This window comes from Xenopus laevis, chromosome 7S (assembly GCF_017654675.1).
Source record: "Xenopus laevis strain J_2021 chromosome 7S, Xenopus_laevis_v10.1, whole genome shotgun sequence".
In the NCBI taxonomy this organism is placed as follows: domain Eukaryota; kingdom Metazoa; phylum Chordata; class Amphibia; order Anura; family Pipidae; genus Xenopus; species Xenopus laevis.
Window position 1 is genome coordinate 4,209,034 of NC_054384.1, and position 22,763 is coordinate 4,231,796.

The 22,763-nt window shown below is 42.3% G+C and overlaps 1 protein-coding gene across 1 annotated transcript; it reads right to left on the minus strand.

Moving 5' to 3' along the window:
- Positions 1–3,181: 3,181 nt before the first annotated feature.
- foxj2.S (forkhead box J2 S homeolog) lies at positions 3,182–17,105 on the minus strand. The gene is given in 11 exon segments (NM_001094052.1): positions 3,182–4,673; positions 6,941–7,051; positions 8,239–8,457; positions 8,751–8,852; positions 8,938–9,144; positions 9,405–9,597; positions 10,375–10,506; positions 11,690–11,770; positions 11,864–11,938; positions 14,024–14,342; positions 16,985–17,105. Coding segments are annotated over 10 exon segments (1,539 nt in total). The 5' UTR covers positions 14,336–14,342; positions 16,985–17,105; the 3' UTR covers positions 3,182–4,566.
- Between the last annotated feature and the right edge of the window lie 5,658 nt (positions 17,106–22,763).

A 22,763-nucleotide genomic window follows, 5' to 3' on the forward strand; every position in this document is an offset into this window, starting at 1 on the left:
CACTGATATCCTATGTGTGTGTGTGTGTTTGTGTGTGTGTCACTCAAATCTCTTGCCAATGACATCTTAAACAAGTCTTATGGAGACACAATAATCATTATTCCTATTTCTCCACCATCTTTCTTTATCAAGGATAAGCATGATGTTAAATGTCTGGGGGGGCCTGTAGACTCTATTTATCCAGGGGTGTCTCTGACCACACTCAACTAAAGATTAACTGGGTAACTGAAGAGCACATTAATATAAGTAGTGGGACCCATTTTGACTGAATGTTATTGATAAATATGAGGAGTACAACCCAAGATTTTCATGGTTCTGTTGACTCACTAGTGGTCTGGGTTGGCATTGGAAGCTTATCTAAAGCGGTTCTACATCAACAAATCAAGGCAGTTAAGCTGTGGGAAGATAAAACTGCTCAGCGCCCCTCTCCCCTTCTAGAAGGGCTTCAACAACAAGCGATAAAAAATGAACGATGCTTTTCCCTAAAGGTGGCCATAGACACACCGATAATATCATAGGAAAAGAATTTCCGTTCGATATCGGTCGTTGATCAGGCTGGCCAGAAATGTCGCCCATTGTTAGTGCTGAATTGTCAGAATTCTATTGTTTCTATCTGTATATATGACTATTCAGCTCTACAAACCTCTTTTCCAGGATAGATCGTAATTGTAACGTCTATGGCCACCTCTAGGCTAACAGGACTCGGGTTGATTCTGCCATTGGTGTGTAAATAGAGAAAAGCTCCTCTGCTGCCTTTCTCAACCTGAATGTGTATTTGCTGCCAGGCACGGGATCAGCCCGCTGATTTATCTTTCCATCCGCAAGGCCTACCTCAATGACAATTTCAGTAATGCGTGCGGCAATAAAGGCCGAGACTGCCGTTCTAATGAGATATACAGTATAAATCTACTGGCCACATAATCTGCCATTGTTGGTGGCCAACTCCTTCCATGAGTTTATGAGGCCCCTTTAATTAACCGTGCCAAGCCCAGATGAATATTAGGTTAGATATAACCATTTGGCCAAGGATATAGCCACTAAGATAAGTTCCAAGTTAAGAACTTTAAGCGACTTTTCTGAACATCAGAAGATTATTTGTAAACCTACCAACCAAACATGACAACTCTGGCCAAAGCGTGCTTGCTGCTCTAGACATGGCTAAAGCCTTTGACGCAGTAGAATGGCACAGTAAGTCTGCACCATTACAGGGATTTAACTTCAGCCCTAAGTATTCCAAATTGATAAAACTATCAGTTACCTAGAGCCTCCATAGGGAATAGAAGAGACCCATTTGTGCTTCAAATGGGAATCGGTATGAGTCAGGGGTGCCCCAGTTGCCCTGCCTTAGCAGTGGAGCCATGTGCTGAACAAGCCCCACCAAGTCAATAATTGTGTTGATGGACCCATTAGACGACCCAACACAGGTCCTGACTGTACCCTTCTCAGTGGTGGATCATCCTGCAACCACAATTATCTCAGGATATCGTCCCTTTCCCTGCCATGGTTACTTTTCAGCCGAAATGAAGAATTACAGAGTTTATATGGCGGCTGTAACTAGGGAACGGAACATGATGGATGGATCTCTGACCTCTCACAAGGTGTGGGGTGTCATGCCTACATATTGCTATATTCCCCTTAAATTGTGCCGAGGGCTTGTTTTCATAAGCAGGGGCTTGAAACCTTGATTAAAGTTTTTGGGCAAGAGTCCATCTTTCATTAGGACAATGATCCCAAAAGCAAAGCAACAATGGAGTGGCTCGTGAACAAAAATCTGAATGTCCTACAGTATTATACTGAATTGTTCTCTTTTCTGATCTGATCATCGGCACTGGTTCCTTACTATTGGATTAATCTGGTTGGTGTTACCAGATCAGGTAAATATCTACTCGTCAGGCGACTTCACCAAAGGCATGGATGTGCCATGAATACCCCACGTTCGTTTCATTCATTTAATTCCTGACTTTAAAGAGATTCTGTCATGATTTTAATGGTGTCATTTTATTCCTAAATGACACTAACACTACAAATAATTCACTCTACAATATAAAATGTCATTCCTGAACCAGCAAGTGTATTATTTTATTTTTAGTTTAGTTGTCATTTTCCCATTGTTCTGCTGATGGGGGGGGGGGGGTGATATCACTCACACTTGCAGTAAAGAATGACTGAAGTTTATCAGAGCACAATTCGCATGACTGGAGGCAGCTGGGAAACTGACAATATGTCTAGCCCCATGTCAGATTTTAAAATTAAATATAAAGAATTCAGTTTGCTCTTTTGAAAAACAGATTTCAGTGAAGAATTCTGTTGGAGCAGTACTATTGACAGTGACAGTATCCCTTTAAGCTCAGTATCTGCCTGAATATCACATTTGTGGTTCCAATTCTTTTATACAGTGTTGTGCACTAAAGCCACATAGACGCCAAGAGCTTATGTAGTGCTTGTGCTATAGGTATGTGGAGCTACTACCATTTATCTAGGGTACAAACTGACTTGCCCCTATCTCTAATACTGGATCTGAACTCAATCTTAATGACTTATTTGTAAACTGAAGCAAAACTACACATCATTTGGAGATTTTGGGCCTGGAAAAGCAGCTGCAATCAGATTAGCTCTACATAGAGCACTGGCTGAGCAACGCTCAGATAGCAAAGAATTCCTGGATGCAAATAAAACTTCCCTTAAAGAGATACTCGCCCCCATAGCTAGACAACAGCTTGTTTATATAAACTATAGTAGTACTTGTCTGTTATCTACTGTGTATCCTGTGCTTGAATGGCTGCCCCCATGGCTACACAGCAGCTTGTTTATATAAACTATAGTAGTACTTATCTGTTATCTACTGTGTATCCTGTGCTTGAATGGCTGCCCCCCCCCATGGCTACACAGCAGCTTGTTTATATAAACTATAGTAGTATCTGTTATCTACTGTGTATCCTGTGCATTGTCCCATGAGTATTTAGTTCAACACAGAATCATTCAAATCTCCATATCCCAAATCCACCCCTAACTGACCAACAAGCTGCTTCCAGGAGTGTCTAGTTGAGCAATTCCCCCAAATATCACCCTAAACGGCCTTTTCCTACATCCCCGTCCCCCAGACGCGCTCCAGCCCCCATAGTTTGCGCTAAGGGAACCACAGCAGACAGTGTGTGGGAAAAAAAATCACCAAACAACAGACTCGTATAGAAGCAGCTTGTATTTAATTTACACCTTCCCTTTGTACCTGCAGCATTATTTGTTTTCCTGTCTATGCGCACGGACTGAGTCTGAGCGACACTTGCTCATAGGGATCCAAGGCACCGTATATATATATATATATATATATATATATATATTATACACAGTGGTAGAAGAGGATAAGGTGGTGCTTAATACTAGAATGAACTCATCTTCGGGTCTGGTTTGCAGTCCAACGCACAATCTTTTTGGACAAAAGATAAAAGTGGTAGATTCTGTAAAATGATTGACAAGTAGGTTCTAGCGATCTCTGCAAACAGTTTGTTTTTAGGTTTTGATACTGGTAATCCTTTGGTGGATTTTTAAGTGTTTTTTATATAAAAATTCTATTTTGATGTTTAATATTTATTACTAATGTATAGCACGTTATACACTGTATTTCACATTCTGTGCTTTATATGTATTTGTTTCTACAGAATGTACCTGTTGGAAAAACCAGTCACATTAATGAATTCTCTAATTATCCCTCACACCTGAAAAAAAAGGGGGCGTCACTGGGAGGTGGGAGTGAGCTGGGTGAGTCTTTAAATTGTTTTCACTTTGGTGTAATCTCTATCTTGATAAAGGCTCCACTCGAGGGCCGAAACGTTGATGGAATAAATACTTTTATATTTCTTGAAGAAAATCCTGGTGTGCTTCAGCTTTTTTGTCGTATATATATATATATATATATATATATATATTATACACAGTGGTAGAAGAGGATAAGGTGGTGCTTAATACTAGAATGAACTCATCTTCGGGTCTGGTTTGCAGTCCAACGCACAATTAAGGGTCACACACACGTAAATAATAATAATGAGAAAATCCCAGAAAGTGCCAAAACATGAGCTCCGTTAATGAGACTGTGGGCACAGCTGAACCATTCAACCCGGGTACTGCCCAGTTCACATGTTTATATATCTGGATCTTCTCACCCGGAATCTTCTGCTGTCCTGTCTGTGCCGTCCTGCTGGTTCCAAGGTTTGTGCCATGTAAATAAATTAAATGAAGTTACCCTTGCTTCTCCCAGCGGGCGCCCCATGCTGGGTGCCCTTTCCTCTGTCCTTGGCATATCCACGCTTTGCTGATGGCAGATACATTGGCTGGGAAGTCACAATCTTCACAATGCAGCAAAAGGCATTAGGCTGTGGTTTAGCAGACGGGGTTTTGTTGATAAACTGACAGTTTCCACGTGGTACAGTGTGGCTTTTGTCCCTGATTGTCGGGCGAAGATATACATTTATATATATTCATATATATTATACACAGGGAGGGAATACCGTGGCCCCTCGCATCTCTCTCTCTTTGTTTTGTCCCCCCCCCCCCAGAGGGTGAATAATGTCTCTAGGCAATGGAGTCCCAGTCAAAATCATCCTGAATGTCATCGCTGCTCTGTGGGTAACGAAGTGTCGGACGTTGAGGTGGGTACAAAGCACGATGTGGGTGGCGTCCTGTAAAAAATAAAAAAGTGTAAAAAATAACATTTGGGGCAGGATTTAATCTACAAGAAATGACACAACTCCTCAATTGTTTCTGTTTGCCCAAAATGCAATGAACTGAATATACTACAGATATCCTTCATTACTTATGGTCATGTCCTGATGTGAAAAGGTTTTGGCACAAAGTGGAAAAGTTTATTAAAGGGGACCCATCACCCCAAAAAATTATTCGATATCCTATTTCATCCCATAAATCAAGCAAAATGCACTTTAATTCCACTGTATAAATTATTTAAATCTTGTTTCCTTCAGTCTGGGAATTCATAATTATAACAAGCAGGCAGGAGCCATTTTGTGGACACCGTTATTAAGCCTTGTATCATCTCAGGATCTTCTTTGTGCACCAGAATGGGGGACCTGATGACAATCCCAATGAACTGGCTTTACAGTTAGATGGTAAGGAGGGATGGGGAGAGCAGTGACATCTAGGGGCCCATTTACTTAGCTCGAGTGAAGGAATAGAATAGAAAAAACGTCGAATTTGGAATTTTTTTTTGGCTACTTCGACCATCGAATTGTCTACTTCGACTACGACTTCAAATCGAACGTTTCGAACTAAAAATCGTTCGACCATTCGATAATCGAAGTACTGTCTCTTTAAAAAAAACTACGACCCTCTACTTCGCCACCTAAAACCTACCGAGGTGCAATGTTAGCCTATGGGGAAGGTCCCCCATAGGCTTTCCTAGCTTTTTTTAGGCAAAGTAAAATCGCTTGATCGAAGGATTAAAATCCTTCGAAACGTTCGATTCGAAGCATTTAATCGTTCGATCAAACTAATTGCGGTAAATCCTTCGATATTCGAAGTCGAAGGATTTACATTCGGCAGTCGAATATCGAGGGTTAATTAACCCTCGATATTCGACCCTATGTAAATGTGCCCCCTAGTAATTGCTGAATAGAAAGTGAAAGTAATTGCCTAAGGCATAGAGGTGGGGCAGAATATTTGACAACACACTTGACAAAGGGCGCCGCCCGAAACATGTTGTGTATCTCTACCCCCAATAAAGAAATTATTGCAGTCCAGTTGCTGCCTTGGATGTGTCCCACACCTTCATATTTTCTGCAGAATATTTGATTGACAGCTGAGGTTTTCAAATGACTTTACAACAGCTACGAATGCTTTAATAAAAAAAAAAAAAGAATTTGGATTTTATGTTTAATTTCAAAAGGATTTTATTACCCTCTTTATTTTGTTGTCGAGTAGAGAAAATTGCAACTTGGAATAGTAATCTTTAAGTTGATTTTTTTTTTTACATTTTATTTTTAGCTTTGTTTACCTACATGGGATCATATGTTACTTTATTGAGTTTTTATTTAATTCATATGAATTCAAACTTTATATTGTTATCTGAAATGTGCTAATGTTCTAAACTTTTTGTAACCTGTAATTAACCTGTAATTAACCTGTAACCTGTAATCAGCTGGTTTTTGGTTAAAATGAATAAAAAAGTGAATTAAAGTGTAAAAAATGAAACTGGGTAAATAGATAGTCTGTGCAAAATAGAAAATGAACAGTTATGTCCCATGTGGCCCTCCTTATAGTCACTGACTAACTCAGAGTTAGAGAGCTGAAAAGCAGGAAGTAGTGTTCTGGCTATTATGTTACACATCCACTCACTCCAGCCTTTATACATTACATTTTTGGCTAATTAACTATATTGAAAACAAGTTTTATTTTGCACAGCCTGTCTATTTACCCAGTTTTTATTTTACACTGAACTGTTCTTTTAAAACCCTAATCTTCTACATAAATCTTCCTGAAATGACTATGTGACTGGCTCCCTGACCAAAGCTTCATGAACCAGATCTTCAGTACCCCGCCCACACAGGTCAATGAAACCTTCCTAACTGGCTGTCCGTTGCTTCAAAGTCCTCCACCCCCAGGCTGTCCATGGGAAAGAGAGCAGCCCAAACCAGGAAGAGAATCAGACCTCTGTTCAGTGGCATAACTAGATATTACTGGGCCCACAGCAAATTATTTTTCAGGCTTCCAAAATGTCTAACGGTTGACCTGTTTTTTATTATTAAAATTTTCTATAAATTGGGGCCTCATGGGGCCCCTATATCTCCCGGGCCCCCCTGCAGCCTCAGGATCTGCTTCCTCTGTAGTTACGCCCCTGCCTCTGTACTTGGTTAAGAAGATCTCTTTGATCACTGGCATTATCATTGTGATGCCCTCTCTCCGTCATACCAACTTGTTTAATGAAGCTGCTCACCTTGCTGGCTGTACGTTGGTGGTGCCTGGGACTGGATGGGATAACCGGAAGAGACGGTAAAGGTGTGACCACAGGACACGGGAGGAGGCTGATTCTGTCCATATGAATTTACTGAGGAGGGAGACACAAACATTTATAAGATCAGATTGGCTATGGGGTATATTTATCAAAGAGTGAAGTCTGACATCGCCACAGTCCTCTAGAGTGGAATTCCTCCTCTCTCCATTCATTTCTATGGGATTTTTAAACAAGTATTTATCAATGGGTGAAAGTGAAAGTTCATCCTTTGATAAATACGCCTTTAAAAATCCCATAGAAATGAATGGAGAGTGGCGGAATTTCACTCTAGAGGACTGTGGGGATCTCTAACTTCACTCTTTGATAAATATACCCCAATGTCTCATCCTTATTTCCCTTTTCTGGGGAGAACAGCGTAATAAGTAGAATATTTTATCTAGGTTTTATAACCCATAGCATCCAATCAGAGGCTTGCATTTAAATGAACAGTTCAGCTTAAAAATAAAAACTGGATAAATAGACTGTGCAAAATAAAATAAAAATTCTAATATCGTTAGTTAGCCAAAAACATAATGTATAAAGGCTGGAGTGACTGGATGTGTAACAGAACAGTAACTGCTTTTCAGCTCTCTAACTCTGAGTTAAGGTGGCCATAGACACACAGATCCTATCTTTGATTCGTACGATTTTCGGATCGAGTGTGGTGTGTGTCTTTCGTCCAGCGGAGATCAGTAGTTTGGTCGATTCGGTCAGGGTTGACCGATCCTGCCGGAGCCCATTGCGCATCGTAATCGGATCGTTCGGCCATACGGCCGAACAATCAGATTACCCCCGATATAGCCATGCTCGTTAATGGCATATCAGGGAAAGATCCGCTCGTTTGGCGATGTTGCCAAACGAGCGGATCTTTGTGTCTATGGCCACCTTTAGTCAACAAATTTACGGGAGAAACATGGGACAGTTATTACCCATGTGCCCCCCCTCGAGTCACTGATTGGTTACTGCCTGATAACCAATCAGTGGAAACCAAGAGAGCTGCAAAACAGGAAGTAGTGTTCTGGCTATTCTGTTAACATTTTGTATTTTGCACAGCCTATTTACCTAGTTGTTATCTTTATACTGAACTGTTCCTTTAATATTTCTAATGACAGTAGACAAGCAAATGAAAACAGCTGACTGGTTGCTATGGGTTACAAGACTACAGACCTCATCTCCGCCCATTTCTACATTCCGATTCTCCCTTCTTCACTACAGCTCTTGACTTGTTCCATTCCTCTTACCTGCCATGTTATGTCCAGGCTTCCCTCCTCGTAGAGCGCAGGCACTGCTGGTAGTTGGTGGCATACAGGGAGCCTGGCAAGATGGAGGCTGTCCATGGTTTTGTGGGAGGAGGCCAGTCGTACTCAGCAGATGGCTTAAGGAATCACACAGGCTGGCAATGTGATCCTGGTCCAGGCTCCAGTTCTTAAGTTCAGCCTGACGCAGACTCTCCATCAGATCTGCCAACAGGAATAAAGGGAATTATCTGACATTTACCCATAGTGTGCTCATGACCTGCTTTATGCAGCCTTCCAGACAGGCAACTCTTATTGTATTTGAGATCCACCCAGTGGAAGATCAACTGAAACTGTACTGTCCTGTTATTTATAGGTCCTTTAACTCCGAACCTTCTATTAATCTTAATTTAGCATTAAATGATGTTATCTGATACACAATGCATCACAAACTGATATAGTTTCCGTTTATACTGGGGTATACTGCAAACAGGCCCAGGTGGGCTTTAGCGGCTTACCTGAGAATTGGGACAGATCCACAGAGGACCAATCCAAACTGCTGACTATCTTGAAGCTTTCCTTTAAGGAGTCAATATTCGAACACCAGTCACTTGGAAGCCCTAAGGCAGAGAGATGAATGTCAGTTAGTTATGGGGTATTTCAGAGACATGCCCTTTCTACCCATTCACACCGAGGGACACTTACCCAAAGACATGCCAGGAGCTGGGGGGCGAGGCATTTGCTGCTGGGGCAGATATGGAGGTTGCTGGTGTTGAGCTTGATGGTGAGAAGGGGGAAGGCCACTGATGCTGGGGACATTGTGGGGGTGCAGGTTAGAGGGAGCAGCACCAGAATTCTGCTGGTACATACAGCAGCTCGATGACTGTACTTCTGAATGAACAGGGGGCAGAACTGGTGGAGACAAACGGGGAAGTGGTTGATTGGTGTAAATGAGATTAACAGATGAAGAACTATGGTGGCAGATCATTGACTTAAACAGGGTGTTTCCTCATCAAGGTGATCCTCTCCCATTTAAGGCACCAAAGAGGACAATGGAAGGTGCATAAAAAGTACTTCTGTCTGCATTGTCGCATGCCCAGCATTAGCCATTACCATATTCCCTTACCAACACCATATGCTACCAGTGACAGATGCCTATGTGCCCATCTCACCCTGTTTGCTCTGCATAGAGTTGTACAGATCCTTGTCTCCTCTCTCCCCCTGTTTGCCCAACAGAGAGTGATACAGACTCCGGAAGGAACAGCTCAGATCTGGGAAGGTGCTTTCTGAGAAGGAGAACTTGTAGCAGTCGTTGTTGTTGTATGTAGGAGCCCGGGAATCTGGTGGCATCTGAGTGGGGTTGGCCTGTTTGGTAAGGAAGAGAGACAATGGATCCATAGAATGAAGTGAATGCAGTAATTAAGAATTTGTACTGATTATACATCTAACTAGGGTCAGACTGGGCCAGTAGGAGAAAACCCCGGCAGTCATGGGCCCCTGCAAACCTGGGCCTGCTCCCCTGCCTGTACCACCGTATTGAAAATCACCCCAAGTGCAGTCAGCTGCCAGTTAATACTAACGTTTGTTTTGTTTCCTGCGTATGTCAGGAAGAGGACCCCTTCAAGTCGCAGCCCCAGGGGGCCAACAGTGTCCCAGTCCGATGGTGAACTGGTCTCAGACAAAGCATTGCACACCTAACCATTTACCAGAGTAACTAAATGACAGCTAACCAGATCAGATATCATGAGCTTTTCCATGTAGATATATATTAAAGGCAATATAAACAAATTCACAAAACATTGCTCAGAGTGCTCAGCTGAACATTTTTGAAATCTGAAGTCTGTTATCTGGTTACCTTCCCATTGTTCTGTTGTTAGGCTGCTGGGGGGGGGGGAGGGAGGGGTGATATCACTCCAATTTGCAGTACAGCAGTAAAGAGTGACTGAAGTTTATCTGACTGTGGGCACCTGGGAAACTGACAATATGTCTAGCCCCATGTCAGATTTCAAAATTATATATAAAAAAATCTGTTTGCTTATTTGAGAAATGGATTTCAGTGCAGAATTCTGCTGGAACAGCACTATTAACTGATGTGTTTTTTTCACATAACAGTATGCCTTTAACCTTGCTATGCACGCTCACCTGGCTGTAGGTAGGGAGAGGAGAGTTATTGTTCATAGGATGCCCTTGGGTGGCTTCTTGGGGCATAGACACCTCACTGGCTGAACTCAGGGGGCTTTTGTTGACTTCTTGTTCAAATGAATCCTGGGAAACCTGCAAAAGAACCACACACTAGAGATCAGGCACATTGATATTTTCAGCAGCAATGTAATTACATTCTACAGGATCCCCTGAAACTCCCAGAAGCAAAACCTGCAGGAGGGACAACAGGTAGACCAACACAATATATTAGTAGAACAGTGCACGTATGTATTGGTTATAGTATGTGCATAATGTTGTATTTAAGGGAAAAGTAGGGACTTTATCCTTGTCTTAATTGCAACTGTTGTTCTAATGTACAAGTAGGGGAGTGTATTTTTTCACCCCAGAAAGAGTAATCCTATTAAAATAAGGGGCCAATACTCTTGTGGTTCCACATATGCAGTGTATGTGATCAAATGCGCATGTGGGCTAGCATATGTGGGCCACACCAAGAGAACGGTCCGTGAACGGATACGAGAACACAAATCTGCAATTAATACCGGAAAAAAAGAACAAGCAGTTGCCGATCACTTTATCGATCATGCTCAAAGGGTCAATCAGTTAAAATTCCAGATTGTAGAGACCATTGAATCTAAGCGTCGAGGAGGGAATAGATTAAAAGAGTTATTATAAAATGAGGCATTCTGGATTAGAAAACTTGAAACCCTAGAACCATGGGGGTTTAAACAACTTGAGTCCCATTTTCTGATGATTTTAATTCTTACTTGGTTTTTATTCTGATTTTACATGTTTTATTTTTTATCTCTTACAGATATATTCACTATAGACATTTTGTCGAACTCGCTTCAAACGATATTGAACACTTGCTTGCGTAATGTTCTAGACACACAGTGTTAAATTGACAAATGTATAAGAATTATTTGTTTATTGTTTCATGTTAATTGAATAAGTTTGCACAAATGACCACTAGATGGTGGAATAGAGTATAAGTAGCACTATTAAACACATGCTGGTTAGCTTGATAAAAGACCATACAGTCTGAAACGTTGCTGTAATGCCCTTGCACCAATAAAGTAAAATATTTAAAACTGCGGGTGCTGGACTCATTTCTTTGTCAGTATTGCCAGTGGAAAGTGGCCATTGGAGGACGTGCACCCATCCAAGGAAGAAAGTGGAAGTGGTGCTGACTACAAGTCTGCTAACATAATGTTGTATTTGTCACATTTTATGATGCAGGGGTTGGATGTGTGTGTTGCACCCATATGGATGGCAGTGACTGAAAGGATGTAGGTACCTCATCGTCTGGATGCGGCCTTTTCCTGCGAGGCAGAGTTATGTCTTCTTTTGGACAACTGTCAATCATCCAGTAGGATCCCTGCAATAAAGGCCAAGTTAATGAATGGTTCAGGTTCCCTTTCTCGTCTGCCATTCGTGCTGTTTCTCACCCTGTATGGCACATTGTTCTTACCTTTCCGGGATCATCTCGGGGGCGCGGAACTTTCCTGAAGCATTTATTTAAGGACAGATTGTGTCGTATCGAGTTCTGCAAGACACAAGCACGAGAGCAGGTAATGCACACAATGAGCTTGTCTGACTCTCCTGATAAGAATTACCATGGCATTGCTGCGACCGCCTCCCCAAGCTCACTTGGCCCATCCTATCCTGTGCCAAGTCTTCTGTGCCAACCACAGATAGAAACGATTACAGAGTGAGGAGCGGGGCCGCCATCAGAAATCGCAGGGCCCTATCGTGCAACATTTTCTGGGCCCCCGCCCACCTTTAAACCCCATCCCATATCTCGACCACCCCACAGTAAAAAGGCCACACCTATATCTCGACCACCCCACAGTAAAAAGGCCACACAGACATCAGAGCTAAAACATTAAACCCCCCTAAGCCATAAAAAGCCATTGATTCAGATTTTCTATACCCTCATTGGTTCTTTAAGGATAAGTCCCGGTAAAGCTACATTGGGATTGGATAGGCTGAAGGGGACGTTCTAACTTCCCCTATCCAATCCCTGTACAGCTTTACCGGGACTTATCCTTAAAGAACCAATGAGGGTACAGAGAATCAGAATAGCAGAAAAATCTGGTGTGCACAGAGCTGCTGTCCTACATTATGAAGCTGGCAGCATGGTGAAAGCAGGTAAAGCATGGCCGGGCCTCCCTTAGACATAAAACCCTGCAGGGCCTGGGACAACTGTTCTCTCTGTGCCCCCTGATGGCCCTGGTGAGGAGCACATGGCTCGTCTAGTTGCATTCCCTTTATACAGTAAAACTGGGCTGAGGCATGTGCACCCAGTAAATCTGGGCCTAGTATCAGTTCTCAAGAATGCTGGAAACTAACCCATTGTCTGTACAGCCTATCAGCTGGAAGGTGGCCCATTAACTACATTACCCAACAGCTATAATGGAACCCATCACCTGTACAGCTTTCCAAATATTTAGCATTAGAACTGCCACTGATATCCAGTCACTGGCACAAACCTCTATCCGCATTTAGGGTTGCCACATGGCCGGTATTTTACAGGTCTGGCCTGTGAAAATGATGGTTGATCCCAATGTGATTAATAGGGAAAAAAGATATATATATATATATATATATATATATATATATAGTAATTAAATAGGGGCCCGCACTCCAATGTTGCGTAAAGAAAAAAAGGTTTTTATTTCAAATTGTGCATCCAACGTTTCGGCCCATGCCTGGATCCTTGAGAAAGGCCCAGGCATGGGCAGAAACGTTGGATGCGCAAGTTGAAATAAAAACCTTTTTTTCTTCACGCAACATTGGAGTGCGGGTCCCTATTTAATTACTGTATGCTAAAGCTTTGAACCAGCACCCACAGTAACTCCAAGACTGGATCAGAGTGCGAGTGTTTGTCTATATATATATAGGGGAAAAATTATATATATATATATATATATATATATATATATATATATATATATATATATATATATATATGAAGGCCGGTATTTTTTTCCAGAAAAGGTGGCAACCCTATCCACATGGCAACCCTATTCAAAATGCTATATTTTATATAGTGAACTTATTGCACGAGGCTAAAGTTTGAGCTTGTCAATAGCAGCAATGATCCAGGACTTCAAACTTGTCACAGGGGGTCACCATCTTGGAAAGTGTCTGTGACACTCACATGCTCAGTGGGCTCTGATTGGCTGTTGAGAAGCTAAGCTTAGGGCTCGTCACTAATTATCCAGCAGAAAATGAGCTTCCCTGGCTGTAATATAAGCTGATGCTACAGGTTTGCTGATTATTCAATTCTGATGCTAATTGCACTGGTTTCTGTGCTGCCATGTAGTAATTATGTGTATTAATTACTAATCAGCCTTATATTGTGACATTTCTATTCTATGTGTACTGTATAGTGTGAGTGGCTCCCTAAGCTCAGTAAGTGACAGCAGCACAGAGCATGTGCAGTGAATCAGCAGAAAAGAAGATGGGGAGCTACTGGGGCATCTTTGGAGACACAGATCTTTACTGCTAAAGGGCTGTGGTTGCCTTGGGCTGGTACAGAAGCACAAAACATCATGTACAACATTTCAAGCTACTTCTTTAGTTAGGCTTTAGTTCTCCTTTAAGTGGAACCCCTGCTTACACTCACCTTCCAGCCCACCCCAGCACTGCGATAATACGGGAAGTTGTCACAGATCCAGCGGTAGATCTCACTGAGGGTCATGCGTTTGGCTGGAGCAGAGTTGATGGCATACTGGATGAGGTTGGCATAGCTGTAAGGGGGTTTTCCATCTCGGTGGGCCGCAGCTTCCTCTTTGCTCAGCATGGCACTTGGGTCTGCGGGGGATCCTGGGCCCTTACGCCCTACACTGTTCTGTTGGGAACCCTTTATCGAAGCCTGGATTGTGAGCTGCGGAAGCCAGTCTATGGAGGTGAGGCTGCTTCCCAAGTCAGACGCCATCTTGGAACTGAAGGAGGGAATTCCAGGTAAGTATTTCATCTGACTTATTATTATTATTATTATTAAAACTTACATCTGATGATTATTACTGCTATTATTAAAGGGGTTGTTCATTTTGAATTAACCTTTTAGTATGATGTAGAGAGTGATATTCTGAGACAATTTGCAATTGGTTTTCATTTTTTTATTATTTGTGGTTTTTGAGTTATTTAGCTCTTTATTCAGCAGCTCTCCAGTTTGCAATATCTGCCATCTGGTTGCCATGGGTCTAAATGGCCCTAGCAACCATGCACTGATTTGAATAAGAGACTGGAATATTAATAAGAGAGGCCAAATAGAAAACTGAGGAATAAAAAGTAGCAATAACAATAGATTTGTAGCCTTACAGAGCATCAGAGCATTTGTTTGTAGATGGGGTCAGTGACCCCCATTTGAAAGCTGGAAAGAGAAAAAAAGGCAAATAATTCAAAAAATATATAAAAAAAAATATATAATTGAAAAGTCGCTTAGAATGAGACATTCCATAAGATAAAGGTGAAACATACAAAAAACAAATCCAGGCCCAGTGTCACTATCTGAACCATGTACCAGTGCAGATATGATATATATATATATATATATATATATATACATGTACCAGTGCAGATATGATATATATATATATATATATATATATATATATATACATGTACCAGTGCAGATATGATATATAGATATACATGTACCAGTGCAAATATGATATACAGTGCTTGTCATTAGCCTTTGCTGTGTCTGTATGTGAAATAAGTTCCTCTTGAGTATTTGTCTACACAGCCATGTGCCTATCTGTGCCAGCCCGATTATCTACAGTCTGTTTCTTCTATATGTGTGTCTAGGCATCTTTATATCAGTCTGGGGTCTGTATGTCTGTCTAGGCATCTTTATATCAGTCTGGGGTCTGTATGTCTGTCTAGGCATTTATATATCAGTCTGTGTGTCTGTATGTCTCTCTAGGCATTTATATATCAGTCTGTGTGTCTGTATGTCTCTCTAGGCGTCTATATATTAGTCTGGGTGTCTGTATGTCTCTCTAGGCATCTTTATATCAGTCTGGGTGTCTGTATGTCTGTCTAGGCATCTATATATCAGTCTGGGGTCTGTATGTCTGTCTAGGCATTTATATATCAGTCTGGGTGTCTGTATGTCTGTCTAGGCGTCTATATATCAGTCTGTGTGTCTGTATATCTGTCTAGGCATTTATATATCAGTCTGTGTGTCTGTATGTCTGTCTAGGCATTTATATATCAGTCTGGGGTCTGTATGTCTGTCTAGGCATTTATATATCAGTCTGGGGTCTGTATGTCTGTCTAGGCATCTATATATCAGTCTGGGTGTCTGTATGTCTGTCTAGGCATTTATATATCAGTCTGTGTGTCTGTATGTCTGTCTAGGCATTTATATATCATTCTGTGTGTCTGTATGTCTGTTTAGGCATCTTTACATCAGTCTGGGTGTCTGTATGTCTGTCTAGGCTTCTATATATCAGTCTGGGGTCTGTATGTCTGTCTAGGCATTTATATATCAGTCTGGGTGTATGTATGTCTGTCTAGGCATCTATATATCAGTCTGGGTGTCTGTATGTCTGTCTAGGCATTTATATATCAGTCAGTGTGTCTGTATGTCTGTCTAGGCATTTATATATCAGTCTGGGTCTGTATGTCTATCTAGGCATTTATATATCAGTCTGTGTGTCTGTATGTCTGTCTAGGCATTTATATATCAGTCTGTATGTCTGTATGTCTGTCTAGGCATTTATATATCAGTCTGTGTGTCTGTATGTCTGTCTATGCATTTATATATCAGTCTGTGTGTCTGTATGTCTGTCTAGGCATTTATATATCAGTCTGTATGTCTGTCTAGGCATTTATATATCAGTCTGTGTGTCTGTATGTCTGTCTAGGCATCTATATATCAGTCTGTGTGTCTGTATGTCTGTCTAGGCATCTATATATCAGTCTGGGTGTCTGTATGTCTGTCTAGGCATTTATATATCAGTCTGTGTGTCTGTATGTCTGTGTAGGCATCTATATATCAGTCTGGGGTCTGTATGTCTGTCTAGGCATTTATATATCAGTCTGGGGTCTGTCTAGGCATTTATATATCAGTCTGGGATCTCTATGTCTGTCTAGGTATTTATATATCAGTCTGTGGGTCTGTAAGACAATTTGGATGGATGTATGACAGTCTGGGTTTCAGTGGTTGTCTATGTGCCAGGCTGGGTGCTGTATGTTAGTATGTGTGTGTGTAATGCATAAATGACAGTCTAGGTGTCTGTATATGGGTCTGGGTGTCTATATGTTTATATGACAGTCTGGGTATCTGTATGTGTTTAGGTGTCTAAGTGGTATGTATGAAATGTGTGACAATCTGGGTGTCTGTGTATGACAGTCTGGGTGTGTGTCTGATAATGTGGGTCTGTGTGTTTCTATGGTTGTCTGTGTGACAGTTTGTCTGTGCATAAGTGTGTGTATCTGTGTGTGTGTGTGACAGTCTGTATGTCTGTGCCTGTTCTCATATCTGTCTGTCACTTCCCCACCCCCTCCCCTTCTGTCCGTCCATTCTGCCCCTCTCCCCTTCCCTCTGTCCCAGTCCCCCCTTGTCATTCCTCACATGGTGCAACTCCTCTCCCTTCTCTTCTCCGGGGTCGCCCCCTCTCCACGGCAAAGGCTGGGGAGGGGGGAACGACAGGGTTTGTGGATGGGGGAATCTACAGACAGCTAGAGGAGGAACTTCTGCTTCCTGCAGGGTTGGGTTTTCTTCCGGGCCATAAGTCTGAAGGGGAGGGAGACGACTGAGGGGAGGGAGACAAAGCTGAGACAGAGACACATGCGATCAGTGCAGCCCTTCTAGCTGGATTTTCTACAAGTCACCCCAGTTATTCACATGATCTGGGAGCCATAGGGCAGAGCTGAAGGGAGGAGGACAGGGAGGAGAAGGGAATAGGAGACCAGGAAGAGACAGGACAGAGAGAGAGAGAGAGAGGAGATGCACCTGTGGGAGAGAACTGGTAGAAAGGAGACATTCAGAGCAGGGTCAGAGGAAAAAGGAAGAATGAAAGGAGTAGAAAGAAGAGACAGCTCAGGGGAAAAGACACAGATGAGAGGGGACAAAGAGAAGGAGGGGGCCACTGAGGGAAGAGCGGGGCTGATTTTCTTACACATGTGCTAAACTGCACCAGAATCATTCTGAAACCAACCAGATCTTTGTTTTCATTTTCTTTCACATGGAGTAGGCTGCTCAAAACCGATTGCTGATTGGTTGCTATTGGTAACTACCCCGGTGTCGTATTGTAAAACAGCCCACGGCACTGCTGAGTAAAAGACTCAGGCCCAAAGGCACAGACTGTCCCACAGTGTCACTTCTTGTGTTCATTAGCCCATGTTACCACAAAAAACAACATTTCAGGGGTGTCTGTGCCTCCTTTACTCGGGTACCTGATGAATGGAGGCAGGAGAGCCCCATAAAATGGAGTTCTTTGTGGTAACATTAAACAAGAGAATAGCACAAGAAGCAGCAAAGGTTATTACTTCTGTTTACTTCATTGTTATGTGGCCATGCACAGGCTTATGGTGCTTATTACATATTCCATTTGTGACTTGTTACTGCAGCAACCGGCATTCCCTGTCAGATATCTGTAGGTTTCAAAGGGCAGTGCACTGTGCAACAATAAACAGACTCCTCCCTGCAAGATAATCAGGGAACACTGTGAGGTACAGTCACTCACTAATGCCAACAACCCTTTCCCACCCGCAGCTCAGTAATGGAGCCGGTGCCAGGGAGAAGAGCGGGGGATGGGAGTGTGACTCAGTAGTTCAGGCTCTAAATCAAGAGGAGAGATCAGTTACAGCCCTGCTGATCCAACCCTCACAGAACCAGTCACAGAGTCTGCTCCTCCCACATCAGCAAGCTCTGCCCCGCCCCAACCCTCACACAGCACAATTATAATGTGGCACTGTTTGCTCCTGTGTTTATGTCCTGGAGTATGTTGTGCCCACCAGGCAATGACTGGCAATCTGTGGCTTCTGGCAAATGCCAGAGAGGCTGCTATAAGGTGCCATACACAGTCACTATTTAGTGGGCTGCTGGGGACTGTTTGGGCCTCTGTGTGGCCTGATTAGGCCTCTGTGTGGGATGATTAGGCCTCTGTGTGGGATTATTAGACCCCTGTGTGGTCTGATTGGGCCTTTGTGTACCTGAAATGCCAGGGCCTGTTTTAATTCGCAACCCCTGGCACTGACACTAACGCCTGAAACAGAGAACAAAACTATAAAGTAGCTGTGGGTCTGTCATGGCCAAGTGCTGCTGTGCGTATGGATCTGTGGGTAGGGTTGCCCCTGGCTGCTATTTTACCGGCCTGGCAGGTAAAAATGATGGTTGATCCCAATGTTATTAATAGGGAATAAAGATAAATATATAGGAAGGTCAGTGATATAATCCCAATGTTATTAATAGGGAATAAAGATAAATATATAGGAAGGTCAGTGATCCCAATGTTATTAATAGGGAATAAAGATAAATATATAGGAAGGCCAGTGATATGATCCCAATGTTATTGTTTCCAGAAAAGATGGCAACCCTATCTGTTGGGGAATGTGTATTATATCCAGCTGCAATAATCTTATACAGGTATGGATAGAGGTCTTGTGACGGATGGGGGAAATATTATATTGGTCAAGGCTGCACAGCTTCAATCCCCAAGATCCTATTGGGGATAAAAAACAAAAAACAAGTAGAAGGTGCATTGCAAAACCAATATATTTAAAAATACAATTTATTATATAATCCCTAAAACACTGGCCGGCCAGGAAACACAATGAATAATTGATGAATAATAATTAGTAGTAAAATCATATTGATTTTACTACTATTTATTATTCATCAATTATTCTTTATTCTTCTTTATACAGGTATGGGACCTGTTATCCAGAATGCTCGGGACCTGGGGTTTTCCGGATGACGGATCTTTCCGTAATTTGGATCTTCATACCTTAAGTCTGCTAGAAAATCATGTAAACACTAAATAAACCCAATAGGCTGGTTTTGCTTCCTATAAGGATTTATTATATCTCAGTTGGGATCAAGTACAAAGTACCGTTTTATTATTACAGAGAAAAATGAAATCATCTTTAAAAATCTGGATTATTTCATTATAATTGAGTCTATGAGAGACGGCGGAGCTTTCTGAATAACAGGTTTCCAGATAACGGATGCCATACCTGTACATCCACAAGTGCAATTATCAGGCATTTGTCCCACATAATGAAGCAGCCTTTTATTGGTGTACAAAGAAAAACATGGAATGCTCTCCTGACACAAAAAATGTTAATTTATACCAGCATACTGTACATATATGGGCTCATTTACATCCCATACCCCAGTTGCAGTTACACAAAGTTACCTGCAGTTATTTGTGCAAATAATCTCACTGATTAAAGATACAGTACTTGTGTCAAGGTGCATTTTGTGCTCAGTGCTATTTAGTCCTTCCTGCCTTGCCTTTCCAAATAAGCACAGTTGCACCTATTGCTACACGAGTCTACCTCCACCTCTAAAGCAGCTGGTAAATTTAGGGTTCCCACAGCACCGTGTGTCAATCGCTGTAGCACAGTTGTGCCAAAAAATTAAGGCACACACATCACTTGCAATGTACCTTCTAAGTTGTGCACTTGTGCGCACAGACACAATTTTGAAGTCAGCACACACAATAAATTGTGAAAACAAGAAATTTTGTATTAATTCTGACCTGAGCACACAGTTTTTAAAAACTGTGCACACAAGTTTAAAATGTGTGCACAGATTGGAGGAGCAGCTCCAGGCAACTAGATGACAACCACAATGATGCTAGAAATGTAGGACAAAATGACACATGCAAAGTGCAGTTCTGACAGGATTTAACTCCTTGCGTGCATAGGGTTGCCACCTGGCCGGTATTTTACCAGCCTCGCCAGGAAGATAGGCAGAATGGTTGAGGAACAGACTTGTGGAGAAACCCAAGCAAGACATAAGGCAAGATGACAAAATATCCATTAATTCAATATCAATTTGGTATTTAAAAAAAAAAACAATTATGGCAAAATTGTATGAAATTGTGTGAATTTCTTAAAATATTAATGGTAACACCATTAAAAGAAATGCCACATTGAAGAAAAGCCACAATGCTGAGTTCCGATTTGCCTCTATTCTACAGCATTTTAAAGGTTTTGTCCACAATGCACTGCTCCCATACATCCACAATAAATGGTCACATTTAGTACCGTAGTTCTTATAAATGGTTATTTTGTGCGGGACCGCTGGGAAGCCAAGTACCCATCTCCTGCTCTCCTTGCTCCTGGGACATTTCAGATGTTACCTCTGATCTGCTGGCCTAAAAAGTCAATGGCATTGCATTTATATTCTAAAACAGTGGTTATTCAAGTCTCGCTTAAATTTCAATCTTTTTTTTATCTCTATGAGATAAAGAATATTTAGGACATTATGTACATACGGTCTAACTGGCCTTCATATTGGGCTTTCAGGTGTATTTAGGAGAGCAGATGGACATTCTCTCCAATGCTCACTGAGCTCAGGCAGAAAGGCTTTGCATGCCTCATAATTCCATCAAAAGGCTTCGTTCTTCTTACTCCAAGAGACCCCCTTTGTAAGGACTGAAATATTCATATCCAGTAGAGTGGGAACAAAGATTTCCACCATGTCTTGTCTCCTACTCTACTGTTTATTTATCTTCACTGAAACCTCCCCGAGCTGTGATAGTCTGGGCCTCTCTTAAGTTTAGCAGTAGGATACCAGAAAGTGTGAAATGTGAGGCTTTCAGTGCACAATGGATCAACCCCTGTTTTATGAGCCATACTCCTTATCGTACATACTATATGAAAAGCAAGTGGCCGGGGAGCACTGTGCAAGACAATTAAAGTGTAGAGTTTTTTTTATTTCATAAGACCATACAATGACATCCTCACACTTGATAAAGGGCACTATGAAATCAAAGACATATTGCTATTTTATTGCCTTGTACAGAGTTCCCACCAGCCACTCGCCTTTCCTAGTGTGAAAACTCATGGACTATATCTTCCTAAGTTCTCTAAGATACAAATATTTTCTACAAGTCACCCCAGTTATTCACATGATCTGGGAGCCAAGGGATAGGGCAGAGCTGAAGGGAGGAGGACAGGGAGGAGAAGGGAATAGGAGACAGACCAGGAAGAGACAGGACAGAGAGAGAGAGAGAGGAGATGCACCTGTGGGAGAGAACTGGTAGAAAGGAGGGAAAAGGAAGAATGAAAGGAGTAGAAAGAAGAGACAGCTCAGGGGAAAAGACACAGATGAGAGGGGACAAAGAGAAGGAGGGGGCCACTGAGGGAAGAGCGGGGCTGATTTTCTTACACATGTGCTAAACTGCACCAGAATCATTCTGAAACCAACCAGATCTTTGTTTTCATTTTCTTCCACATGGAGTAGGCTGCTCAAAACCGATTGCTGATTGGTTGCTATTGGTAACTACCCCGGTGTCGTATTGTAAAACAGCCCACGGCACTGCTGAGTAAAAGACTCAGGCCCAAAGGCACAGACTGTCCCACAGTGTCACTTCTTGTGTTCATTAGCCCATGTTACCACAAAAAACAACATTTCAGGGGTGTCTGTGCCTCCTTTACTCGGGTACCTGATGAATGGAGGCAGGAGAGCCCCATAAAATGGAGTTCTTTGTGGTAACATTAAACAAGAGAATAGCACAAGAAGCAGCAAAGGTTATTACTTCTGTTTACTTCATTGTTATGTGGCCATGCACAGGCTTATGGTGCTTATTACATATTCCATTTGTGACTTGCTACTGCAGCAACCGGCATTCCCTGTCAGATATCTGTAGGTTTCAAAGGGCAGTGCACTGTGCAACAATAAACAGACTCCTCCCTGCAAGATAATCAGGGAACACTGTGAGGTACAGTCACTCACTAATGCCAACAACCCTTTCCCACCCGCAGCTCAGTAATGGAGCCGGTGCCAGGGAGAAGAGCGGGGGATGGGAGTGTGACTCAGTAGTTCAGGCTCTAAATCAAGAGGAGAGATCAGTTACAGCCCTGCTGATCCAACCCTCACAGAACCAGTCACAGAGTCTGCTCCTCCCACATCAGCAAGCTCTGCCCCGCCCCAACCCTCACACAGCACAATTATAATGTGGCACTGTTTGCTCCTGTGTTTATGTCCTGGAGTATGTTGTGCCCACCAGGCAATGACTGGCAATCTGTGGCTTCTGGCAAATGCCAGAGAGGCTGCTATAAGGTGCCATACACAGTCACTATTTAGTGGGCTGCTGGGGACTGTTTGGGCCTCTGTGTGGCCTGATTAGGCCTCTGTGTGGGATGATTAGTCCTCTGTGTGGGATTATTAGACCCCT